Here is a 13,358-nt window from a genome sequence, read left to right as displayed (position 1 = left end):
TCGCACTTGTCCGGTTTTTTTAATTAGAATATTGTGGTGTAGTTCGAAACTATACAAGATATGGTTTGGATCTATGGTTGACTGGCATTTAAAAAAAAATATATTGGACATTCTTACACATCAAACATTTATTCAGCAAATAGGCCACAGGGGCACTTTTACATGTCCATTTTTACAAACAATAAAAATTACAAAAAAACAAATAGACTAAGCCCCACAGTAAGCTCAAGAAGGCTTGTGTTGTGGGTACTTACACGACAATAAATATGATGTATAAATGCTTAAATATACATATAACAAACACTCATAACTCAGGAATAAATATCCATGCTCATCACACAAATAAATCGGGATTCGAACCCCGGACCATACTGCTTCATAGGCAGGGTCACTACCCACTAGGCCAGACCGGTAGTCATTTGTTTGTACATTGTTGTATTTTGTGCAACAGCCAATAAATATAATAAATTGCTGCAGATATATAAAGCTGTCCCGGCAGCTACCTCAGACCCCGTGGCTGGTGCGGGGACAGAGGATAATGGAGTCATCGGTGCAAGAAATCATCTTCCAGCCCATCGCCGACTTGTACAAGTAAGTATGTTTTTTTTCTAGTTTATTTCACAAATCACAATATACAATATACCTATAATTAATGTTTCGCCAAACTGTAAAACAGTTTGTTGGCGATGCGCTCCAACTAAACTAAAACTGTTGTCATAGCATTTGTCCGGTAAGTAGCAAATAGCAAATGTGACCCGGGCATGTCCTTAAACTACATCCAATAGAGAGGTATGGGCATTGTGAATGTCATCTCGCTTTGTGTGGTAGGGAACAGCACAGCGGATGTCATTCCAGATCTAGAGCAGAGCCCAACTGGGGAAGTTCCTCCACCTTACAGGAAACCGCAGCCAAATAACACTAGACCCTACTCATAGTGTTGTGTTCCTGCCGGTGAGTAAGGAAGGAGTTCAACGAAGGTGCGGAGTGTTAGGATCGGCAATGGGCATGTAACTCCTCTGGAGATGGAGGCGTCCATAGGCTACGGGGACTGCTTACCATCAGTTGGACCGTACGCTTGTTTGTTGTGTTGTTTCAATTCTTTCTCGAGAATAAGTAGCCAAATTTCTCGACTTAAGTATGTCAGTGGTGCAGTTGGCAAACGGCCGCTTAGAAACAGGTGGAAACAGCGACGATCGGGGTTCGATCCCCGAACGTGTATAAATAAATAAATAAATATTATAGGACTTTATTACACAAATTGACTAAGTCCCACAGTAAGCTCAATAAGGCTTGTGTTGAGGGTACTTAGACAACGATATATATATATATAATATATAAATATTTATAAATACTTAAATACATAGAAACACCCATGACTCAGGAACAAATATCCATGCTCATCACACGAATAAATGCCCTTACCAGGATTTGAACCCGGGACCATCAGCTTCGTAGGCAGGGTCACTACCCACTAGGCCAAACCGGTCGTCATGCGTGCAGATACTTCGTTCCAAGCGAGTGTTCCACGACACTCACGCGATTTTATATTTCTGTGTCAGATTGTCGCCGGAAGAGATGGAGCACCGCCTGAAGTTCACGTCGGCGGGCCGCGAGGACGTGGACGTGCGCTGCCTGGGCGCCGGCCGGCCCTTCGCGCTCGAGGTGACTCCGGGGGCTGGGGTGACTGCGGCACGCGTGACACCAATGCCGTGCTCTTCGCACTCGCGAATGCGAATCTAAATACCCAGGATGCGAATACGAACGTTATGATTATGACATATTTATTTTATTTATTTATTTAAACTTTATTGCACACGTAAAGAAATATGTAGTTGTTATTATCATTTCTACACTGAGCGAGCATACGCGCGAGGCAATTTCCTCACGCACGAAACGGCCAGTGTAGACGTGCCTCGGCAGAGATGGCGCGCGCGGAGCGCGAGGAAATTGCCTCGCGCGTATGCTCGCTCGGTGTGGACCTGGCCGATTAGAGAAAAATCTGTTAGTACATAAAACGTATGTTAGTTATGTTACCTTAGAACGGGATGTTATAAAGTGTTGAAAATTGCTGTCTACTGTTCAAAACATTGAGGTCTGGAGTCGGCATCTGTAACAAAATGTTTCCGCACCAGGGGCGTAGCTACCGCCGTATCTGCCGTATCAATTATACAGGGCCCTCAGGCCACGGGGCCCCCAACGTGCGTTTTTGTGACAAATCTTTACCCTTCCTAAGGGCCCCCAAACAATTGTTTATACGGGGCCCCGCCAAGGCACGCTACGACACTGTTCCGCACTTCATTGCGTTTAGTACGTCTCCGACTACTGGCGAGATGCATGTAACGAAAATTAAAATCAAATATTAAAATTAAAAATGCCTTTTTGCGTTATGAAAATGTATTCGAATAATATAAAGAAACATAATAAAAGCAATATAATAGCAATTCACTGCGAAAAAACGCTTGTTTTAAGCTCATTTAGATTATTTTTACATAACTATATTTAAATATAGAGCAGGTCACTCAACCAAAAGCATTATCTAAATTCTGTGAGGCTGTCGCGCAGCCTGCTTCTCTCCGTCCCATCTTCTTCTACAAAATTGTACAACACTTCATTTACTTTTCAAGCTGTCCGACTCTGGAACTCCCTACCCCTTGGCATTAGACGCGCTCAATCTCTTGTTGTGTTTAAAAAATCACTCAAAGAACATTATTTATCTCTCCCTTAGTGTTTATATAGTACATAGTTATTCTTACTCTGTGGCTGACATGCTGCTGTCATATTTAGCTATGTTTCGGTTAATTTTATATATATTTATATGTATGTTTATGCATGACTATTTGTATTCCTTATATGTGTATGTTTATTCACTGTAATTGTGTGTGTGAATGTAGGCTTCATAACGGTATAGCAACACCTACTTTTTCGATTAACTTCTCTATTTCCGCTACCCAAAGGTTGTCTGGAAGAGATCGCTTTTTAGTGATAAGACCGCCTGTTGTCTGCCTCTAAATTTAATCAATTGTTTATTTTTCTTGTATCTTTTTACGGAGGTGTGCCAATAAAGAGTATTCTATCTATCTATCTATCTAAAATACTAAAAGTACGAAACCCTCGATGGGCGAGTCCGGACTGTACCAATGTCCTGTCACGGTCGCCAATTGTCGGAGCTGTTATTGATGAACAGCTCAGCTGAGGGGTTGACTCATCAAGAAAACTCCTGTTCACGATTACGGGTCGGCAACGCGCATGTAATGCCTCTGGTGTTGCAGGCGTCCATAGGCTACGGTGACTGCTTACCATCAGGGGGGCCGTATGCTTGTTTGCCACCGTTATACCACTATAAAAAAAACTTATTTTAATTTGAGTTTTACATGATTTAAGTAGGTATGTATGAGCCGCGCTCGTGACGTCATACCCCGCAGTCCTCACCCCCCCCGGAACTGGTTTGACCGCTGATGCGTTAACTCCCGGATTTTGTGATAATTTGTGTTACATATTAATCATATTATATAAGACGAGAATATGAATATTTATATAAGACTAAACCCTCAGATCTCGGACCCGCGACGCGAGTTGACTAAAGAAGAGTTGGTACGCGCGTGCGAGCAGATCTCGACTAGCGGGTCGGTGGTCGTCAAACATATGGTGCACGTTACCAAGTGAGTACAGACACGCGGGTTCCCTGCAGCGTGCGAGCATATCTCAACTAGCGGGTCAGTGGTCGTCAAACATATGTCGCAGTTTACCAACTGAGTACAGACATGGACCCGACACGCGGGTTCCCTGCAGCGTGTAAGCAGATCAAGATTAGCGGGTCAATGGTCGTCAAACATAAGTGCGGTTACGGATTGAGTTCAGACATGGACCCGACACGCGGGTTCACTACAGCTGGCTCACAGATCCCTTATAGCGGGTCGGCGGTCGTCAAACATATGGTGCACGTTACCAATTGAGTACAAACATGGACCCGACACGCGGGTTCCCTGCAGCGTGCGAGCAGATCTAGATTAGCGAGTCAATGGTCGTCCATCATAAGTGCGGTTACGGATTCAGTACAGACATGGACCCGACACGCGGGTTCACTACAGCTGATTCACAAATCCCCAATAGCGGGTCGGCGGTCGTGAAACATATGATGCACGTGACCAAGTGAGTACAAACATAGACCCGACACGCGAGTTCAATAGTTGGCGAGCGTGTCAGTGTTGTCACATACAATTTTGCTGAAATGGTAGAATAGGGTGCAAAAATAGGTAGAAATGGGTGGAATTTAAAATGAAAAATAGGTAGATCTACCACTCAATAGAAGTACATTTTTATGATTAAATTTTTTTGAATTATTTATGAGTTTTTAATATTGTGACGTTAGTACACATGTTCATTAAAGAAATTGAAACATATAAGTTAGGATTTCCATGGTTTCTAGGTAATAAACCTGCTTGTATAATCTGTTTCTTTGGCAAGTTTTCATTAAATCAAATCTAAATTCGGTAGAAATTAGGTAATGTTCCGTCACATGTATTGAGAATTGCTTACAATTGTACTATTTTGAAAAATAGGTAGATTTCAGGCCGAGGGAGGTAGATAGGTAGAACGCAGGTAAAAGAGGTAGATCTACCAAAAAGTAGGTAGATGTGGCAACACTGGAGCGTGTTAGCATTTTTGGCCGAGCTGAAATGGAGACCTTCGCACGGATAATAACATTTTTGTAAAGTATATTTTTATACAACGTGTTACACGAGCCACTGAAAGTGGGGTGGGTACACGTTGTATAGGTCATACTGAGCAACTTTTACTATGAGACCAACTCCGAAATCGCGAAAATAAAATTGACTCTGATACATTTTGGCTGGCTGATGTTGATATTTTGTATGGTAGAGTCAATTTTCTCATCGTAAGGGTTGCTCAGTATGACCTATACAACGTGTACCCACCCAACTTTCAGTGGCTGGTGTAACACGTTGTATATTTTATTTTGAAAGCTTTATAATTAGCAAAATCTTTGTTTCAGAGATGACTTATCGGAACTGAAAAGGGGCGAGGAGAGCAAGTGCAAGGAATACGAGGCCCTTTGCATAAAACTCACACACTCCGACTTCGACGAGGTAAGAATGCATCAATGCATTGACGTATAGGGAGCGTGCATGAACTGTAGGAGGCAGCACAGGAGCCGTCAGATTTTTGGCGCGAGGCGTAAATGTGATGTTTATTGTTCCGATGTAGCCCACAAGATGGCAGAACCTGCTATCCACAAGAAAACACGTGACGTGTAAATCTACACGTTTATGGTTCCGATTCGGGCCACAAGATGGCAGACCCTCCAACGCACGGTCCCTATTAAAAGAAGAGGACGCCCAATGCGAAAGAAATATATCAAAATATATGGAGCAAACTGACTATGGAAGGTAGAGGCAAGGAACAAAATCTCCATATACCAAAAAGTGTCCGATAAAGAACCATAAATAGGTGGCGCCTACCTAGAATACTTGAGAAAAAAATCTAATCATAGACAGCGCACTTCACTCCGTCAATAACGCCTAGGTTCTTAGCTATTCTAGCGCTAGTCTGGAGAGATTTGGAACTATTATCTATAGCTGACAGCTGGACACTTTTGCAACAGTTCTGCCTAAGGAGTTTCTGTTCCTTGCCTCTACCTTCCATAGACCGAACTGTTGCAAGTGTCCAGCTGTCAGCTATTAATATGGTGCTGCTGAGCCCCTCGATGGGGGTCTAATAAAAATGTTAGGTATTTGTGAAACGTATGCCGAGGCCCATGGGCTCAGGTACAATGCGTCTAAAAGCGAGCATAGCAGTCACATAAAGTACTATTACGTGCATGAATGTTTTCAATACATTAGTTATATCTTTAAAAAGTTCAACAAAATCAATTATTAAATACCGTACAATTATGAAGAATTCACATTAGTTCTGATAAAATATCAATAGAACTCACTGAAACAAATATAAGCCATCCTTTTTCCTTGTTTTGCTATTATAAGCGCATTTTTTCACAGAATATTTAGTCATGTTTGACAGTTGTCGTTGTCGACGGCCGAAACGAGACTGGGAGCAAAACTCATGCTCAAGCCATTCAAGTACTACTTTTTTGGAACCATTTTTTTCGGCTGATTGTGAATCCAGTTAATTATATTATACTTAACAATTATTATTATTAATTATTATTTAATCAATTGTTTATTTTTCTTGTATATTTTTCACTAAAGATTGGCAAAAAGAGTATTCTATCTATCTGTCTTACCTACATCAATGCATCAATGTCACATTTCTGGGAAACAAATCAAATTATTTTATGAAAATATTTTGATTTGTGTTAATTTGACCCATACGATCAACTGGATTTACATCTAATGAAACCCGTAATAATTAATACCCCATGGCATCTAGTTTATTTGCTCCCAAAAGTGTAAGAAAGGTTAGACACCACCGAAATGATACAAGTTTTTCAGCCGGCGTCGCCCGACGCGCCGGTGGTCGTGACGGCGGCCGACATCGCTCGGATCAACAGCTACACCAACACTGAAGGGGGCGGAGGTATGTGTCTATCATATGATAAAAGTGTGTGTGTCTTGGAACACTCAGTTGGAACAAAGTTGATAAACGTAGTATATTATTGATTAACAAATACAAAAAAAAAATTAACCAACAAAATAATAATTATCGACAAAAATTCACAAAGAAGTTCAAAAATGCGACTTTTTTTTTTTATACCACGACGGTGGCAAGCAAGCATACGGCCCGCCTGATGGTAAGCAGTCACCGTAGCCTATGGACGTCTGCAACTCCAGAGGTGTTACATGCGCGTTGCCGACCCTTTAAAAATCTGTACACTCCTTTTTTGAAGAACCTCATACTGTAGACTTACAGGCAGGGAGAACAACTAAACATAAGAAAACATTTTCGTACAAGCTGAAACTGATACGCTTAGCTCGAACTTCACACTCGCTTAGTCAATTAAAAATATAAAATGCAAGTGCAGAAAATATAATAAGTACTATCTCCATACACGTCCGGGGATCGAACCCGGATTGTCGCTGTTATCACCTGTTTCTGAGCGGCTGTTTGCCAACTGCGCCACCATAGAATATTCGTAAGTCGGTAATATTTGGCTACTTAATCCCGAGAAAGAATTTAACCAAAAGAGGGCCGTGACGGAAAAACTTAGTTTTTTTCGCCTAGCCCCCTTTGTTCCCTTGTTAACTTTGTTCCAATAATGATAATACATTTCTTTTCCGAGAAGGACAAATCCATTAAGTACCTAGACTTGGTTGAGATAACCGCCATGTGGGATGTCGACTCGACAATCAAAATTCAAAATTCAAAATTCAAAATTCAAAAATGTATTCTGCAAGTAGGCCTCAAGGGCTCTTTTACAAGTCAATACAACATTTATAGTAACATCATATAGTGACATGAAAAATACATAACAACATTTATAAATACAACAGCCAATACCTGGGTAAACATTACATTATAATAATCTTAAAATAAATAATTAATACAATACAATAGAGATGTATAGTCTCTATGGTTAAAAACACATTAAATCTGGAGATGTAAAAGGTCCCCAATGTCAGAATACTAATACTAATAAAATTTGAATCGTTGTTGCGATAGTTGTGTCAGCGAACGGTCTCGTAGCGAAGCGTGGTTGGAGCAAGGGTCAGATGCAGAAGGCGGTCATCTTGGTCACGGCGCGGATAGTCCGCCGGTTCCTCTCTCTGCGGCCCTGACCACCGGCAGCTTGACTGTTCAAGGCAAGACTGGATGCTAATACCCAAAAACCAATTCGCACAATTTCTGATATATTGGCATAAGTATATAAGGTCGCCTTTGGCCGGCCAAAGAAGAAAATAAAAATAATTCTAATTAACATCTTGGCTATTTATATATTTAGTGAATTGTACTTTTATTTGTTCGCAGACGACAATACGAACGGCACGGACGCCACGGACGGGCCGTCCGGCACTGACGTCCGTATCCGCCTCGTACAGAAGACGCCGCTGCGCGTGCTGCACCGCCGCCCGCTGCTAGCGCGGACGCGCGCTATCCTCGCGCTGCAAGCTCATAGCGTGCCAGGTCGGTGTTGCTCTATACACACAGTATTGATACTATACACTAATACGGAAGGCACTGACGTCCGTATCCGCCTCGTACAGAAGACGCCGCTGCGCGTGCTGCACCGCCGCCCGCTGCTAGCGCGGACGCGCGCTATCCTCGCGCTGCAAGCTCATAGCGTGCCAGGTCGGTGTTGCTCTATACACACAGTATTGATACTATACACTAATACGGAAGGCACTGACGTCCGTATCCGCCTCGTACAGAAGACGCCGCTGCGCGTGCTGCACCGCCGCCCGCTGCTAGCGCGGACGCGCGCTATCCTCGCGCTGCAAGCTCATAGCGTGCCAGGTCGGTGTTGCTCTATACACACAGTATTGATACTATACACTAATACGGAAGGCACTGACGTCCGTATCCGCCTCGTACAGAAGACGCCGCTGCGCGTGCTGCACCGCCGCCCGCTGCTAGCGCGGACGCGCGCTATCCTCGCGCTGCAAGCTCATAGCGTGCCAGGTCGGTGTTGCTCTATACACACACAGTATTGATACTATACACTAATACGGAAGGCACTGACGTCCGTATCCGCCTCGTACAGAAGACGCCGCTGCGCGTGCTGCACCGCCGCCCGCTGCTAGCGCGGACGCGCGCTATCCTCGCGCTGCAAGCTCATAGCGTGCCAGGTCGGTGTTTGCTCTATACACACAGTATTGATACTATACACTAATACGGAAGGCACTGACGTCCGTATCCGCCTCGTACAGAAGACGCCGCTGCGCGTGCTGCACCGCCGCCCGCTGCTAGCGCGGACGCGCGCTATCCTCGCGCTGCAAGCTCATAGCGTGCCAGGTCGGTGTTGCTCTATACACACAGTATTGATAATATACACTAATACGGAAGGCACTGACGTCCGTATCCGCCTCGTACAGAAGACGCCGCTGCGCGTGCTGCACCGCCGCCCGCTGCTAGCGCGGACGCGCGCTATCCTCGCGCTGCAAGCTCATAGCGTGCCAGGTCGGTGTTGCTCTATACACACAGTATTGATACTATACACTAATACGGAAGGCACTGACGTCCGTATCCGCCTCGTACAGAAGACGCCGCTGCGCGTGCTGCACCGCCGCCCGCTGCTAGCGCGGACGCGCGCTATCCTCGCGCTGCAAGCTCATAGCGTGCCAGGTCGGTGTTGCTCTATACACACAGTATTGATACTATACACTAATACGGAAGGCACTGACGTCCGTATCCGCCTCGTACAGAAGACGCCGCTGCGCGTGCTGCACCGCCGCCCGCTGCTAGCGCGGACGCGCGCTATCCTCGCGCTGCAAGCTCATAGCGTGCCAGGTCGGTGTTGCTCTATACACACAGTATTGATACTATACACTAATACGGAAGGCACTGACGTCCGTATCCGCCTCGTACAGAAGACGGCCGCTGCGCGTGCTGCACCGCCGCCCGCCTGCTAGCGCGGGACGCGCGCTATCCTCGCGCTGCAAGCTCATAGCGTGCCAGGTCGGTGTTGCTCTATACACACAGTATATGATACTATACACTAATACGGAAGGCACTGACGTCCGTATCCGCCTCGTACAGAAGACGCCGCTGCGCGTGCTGCACCGCCGCCCGCTGCTAAGCGCGGGACGCAGCGCTATCCCTCGCGCTGCAGAAGCTCATAGCGTGCCAGGTCGGTGTTGCTCTATACACACCAGTATTGATACTATACACTAATACGGAAGGCACTGACGTCCGTATCCGCCTCGTACAGAGACGGCCGCACCCGCTGCGCGTGCTGCACCGCCGCCCGCTGCTAGCGCGGAACGCGCCGCGTATCCTCGCGCTGCAAGCTCATAGCGTGCCAGGTCGGTGTTGCTCTATACACACAGTACTGATACTATACACTACTACGGAAGGCACTGACGTCCGTATCCGCCTCGTACAGAAGACGCCGCTGCGCGTGCTGAACCGCCGCCCGCTGCTAGCGCGGACGCGCGCTTATCCTCGCGCTGCAAGCTCATAGCGTGCCAGGTCGGTGTTGCTCTATACACACAGTACTTGATACTATACACTAATACGGACGGCACTGACGTCCGTATCCGCCTCGTACAGAAGACGCCGCTGCGCGTGCTGCACCGCCGCCCGCTGCTAGCGCGGACGCGCGCTATCCTCGCGCTGCAAGCTCATAGCGTGCCAGGTCGGTGTTGCTCTATACACACAGTATTGATACTATACAATAATACGGAAGGCACTGACGTCCGTATCCGCCTCGTACAGAAGACGACGCTGCGCGTGCTGCACCGCCGCCCGCTGCTAGCGCGGACGCGCGCTATCCTCGCGCTGCAAGCTCATAGCGTGCCAGGTCGGTGTTTGCTCTATACACACAGTATTGATAATATACACTAATACGGAAGGCACTGACGTCCGTATCCGCCTCGTACAGAAGACGCCGCTGCGCGTGCTGCACCGCCGCCCGCTGCTAGCGCGGACGCGCGCTATCCTCGCGCTGCAAGCTCATAGCGTGCCAGGTCGGTGTGGCTCTATACACACAGTACTGATACTATACACTAATACGGAAGGCACTGACGTCCGTATCCGCCTCGTACAGAAGACGCCGCTGCGCGTGCTGCACCGCCGCCCGCTGCTAGCGCGGACGCGCGCTATCCTCGCGCTGCAAGCTCATAGCGTGCCAGGTCGGTGTTGCTCTATACACACAGTATTGATACTATACACTAATACGGAAGGCACTGACGTCCGTATCCGCCTCGTACAGAAGACGCCGCTGCGCGTGCTGCACCGCCGCCCGCTGCTAGCGCGGACGCGCGCTATCCTCGCGCTGCAAGCTCATAGCGTGCCAGGTCGGTGTTGCTCTATACACACAGTATTGATACTATACACTAATACGGAAGGCACTGACGTCCGTATCCGCCTCGTACAGAAGACGCCGCTGCGCGTGCTGCACCGCCGCCCGCTGCTAGCGCGGACGCGCGCTATCCTCGCGCTGCAAGCTCATAGCGTGCCAGGTCGGTGTTGCTCTATACACACAGTATTGATACTATACACTAATACTGAAGGCACTGACGTCCGTATCCGCCTCGTACAGAAGACGCCGCTGCGCGTGCTGCACCGCCGCCGCTGCTAGCGCGGACGCGCGCTATCCTCGCGCTGCAAGCTCATAGCGTGCCAGGTCGGTGTTTGCTCTATACACACAGTATTGATACTATACACTAATACGGAAAGGCACTGACGTCCGTATCCGCCTCGTACAGAAGACGCCGCTGCGCGTGCTGCACACCGCCGCCCGCTGCTAGCGCGGCGCGCGCTATCCTCGCGCTGCAAGCTCATAGCGTGCCAGGTCGGTGTTGCTCTATACACACAGTATTGATACTATACACTAAATACGGAAGGCACTGACGTCCGTATCCGCCTCGTACAGAAGACGCCGCTGCGCGTGCTGCACCGCCGCCCGCTGCTAGCGCGGACGCGCGCTATCCTCGCGCTGCAAGCTCATAGCGTGCCAGGTCGGTGTTGCTCTATACACACAGTATTGATACTATACACTAATACGGAAGGCACTGACGTCCGTATCCGCCTCGTACAGAAGACGCCGCTGCGCGTGCTGCACCGCCGCCCGCTGCTAGCGCGGACGCGCGCTATCCTCGCGCTGCAAGCTCATAGCGTGCCAGGTCGGTGTTGCTCTATACACACAGTATTGATACTATACACTAATACGGAAGGCACTGACGTCCGTATCCGCCTCGTACAGAAGACGCCGCTGCGCGTGCTGCACCGCCGCCCGCTGCTAGCGCGGACGCGCGCTATCCTCGCGCTGCAAGCTCATAGCGTGCCAGGTCGGTGTTGCTCTATACACACAGTATTGATACTATACACTAATACGGAAGGCACTGACGTCCGTATCCGCCTCGTACAGAAGACGCCGCTGCGCGTGCTGCACCGCCGCCCGCTGCTAGCGCGGACGCGCGCTATCCTCGCGCTGCAAGCTCATAGCGTGCCAGGTCGGTGTTGCTCTATACACACAGTATTGATACTATACACTAATACGGAAGGCACTGACTCCGTATCCGCCTCGTACAGAAGACGCCGCTGCGCGTGCTGCACCGCCGCCCGCTGCTAGCGCGGACGCGCGCTATCCTCGCGCTGCAAGCTCATAGCGTGCCAGGTCGGTGTTGCTCTATACACACAGTATTGATACTATACACTAATACGGAAGGCACTGACGTCCGTATCGCCTCGTACAGAAGACGCCGCTGCGCGTGCTGCACCGCCGCCCGCTGCTAGCGCGACGCGCGCTATCCTCGCGCTGCAACTCATAGCGTGCCAGGTCGGTGTTGCTCTATACACAGTATTGATACTATACACTAATACGGAAGGCACTGACGTCCGTATCCGCCTCGTACAGAAGACGCCGCTGCGCGTGCTGCACCGCCGCCCGCTGCTAGCGCGGACGCGCGCTATCCTCGCGCTGCAAGCTCATAGCGTGCCAGGTCGGTGTTGCTCTATACACACAGTATTGATACTATACACTAATACGGAAGGCACTGACGTCCGTATCCGCCTCGTACAGAAGACGCCGCTGCGCGTGCTGCACCGCCGCCCGCTGCTAGCGCGGACGCGCGCTATCCTCGCGCTGCAAGCTCATAGCGTGCCAGGTCGGTGTTGCTCTATACACACCGTACTGATACTATACACTAATACGGAAGGCACTGACGTCCGTATCCGCCTCGTACAGAAGACGCCGCTGCGCGTGCTGCACCGCGCCCGCTGCTAGCGCGGACGCGCGCTATCCTCGCGCTGCAAGCTCATAGCGTGCCAGGTCGGTGTTGCTCTATACACACAGTATTGATACTATACACTAATACGGAATGCACTGACGTCCGTATCCGCCTCGTACAAAAGACGCCGCTGCGCGTGCTGCAACGGCCGCCCGCTGCTAGCGCGGACGCGCCTATCCTCAGCGCTGCAAGCTCATGATAGCGTGCCAGGTCGGGTGTTGCTCTATACACACAGTATTGATACTATACACTAATACGGAAGGCACTGACGTCCGTATCCGCCTCGTACAGAAGACGCCGCTGCGCGTGCTGCACCGCCGCCCGCTGCTAGCGCGGACGCGCGCTATCCTCGCGCTGCAAGCTCATAGCGTGCCAGGTCGGTGTTGCTCTATACACACAGTATTGATACTATACACTAATAGGAAGGCACTGACGTCCGTATCCGCCTCGTACAGAAACGCCGCTGCGCGTGCTGCACCGCCGCCCGCTGCTAGC

General features: G+C 48.9%; 1 protein-coding gene across 1 annotated transcript in view; it reads left to right on the top strand.

Annotated features, from left to right (window-relative positions):
• The window catches only part of LOC133532918 (tRNA pseudouridine synthase Pus10), a 28,779-nt gene that overhangs the window by 3,728 nt on the left and 11,693 nt on the right, over positions 1-13,358 (top strand). Inside the window, exons 6-10 of the mRNA XM_061871779.1 lie at positions 478-591; positions 1,560-1,662; positions 3,553-3,659; positions 5,012-5,105; positions 6,468-6,546. Of these exons, the coding sequence (XP_061727763.1) occupies positions 478-591; positions 1,560-1,662; positions 3,553-3,659; positions 5,012-5,105; positions 6,468-6,546 (497 nt within the window). The remainder of the gene's footprint in view (positions 1-477; positions 592-1,559; positions 1,663-3,552; positions 3,660-5,011; positions 5,106-6,467; positions 6,547-13,358) is intronic.

Source organism: Cydia pomonella, chromosome 28 (assembly GCF_033807575.1).
Source record: "Cydia pomonella isolate Wapato2018A chromosome 28, ilCydPomo1, whole genome shotgun sequence".
Lineage (NCBI taxonomy): Eukaryota > Metazoa > Arthropoda > Insecta > Lepidoptera > Tortricidae > Cydia > Cydia pomonella.
Note: the sequence above shows the minus strand (reverse complement) of the source record. Positions and strands in the feature narration are given on the sequence as shown.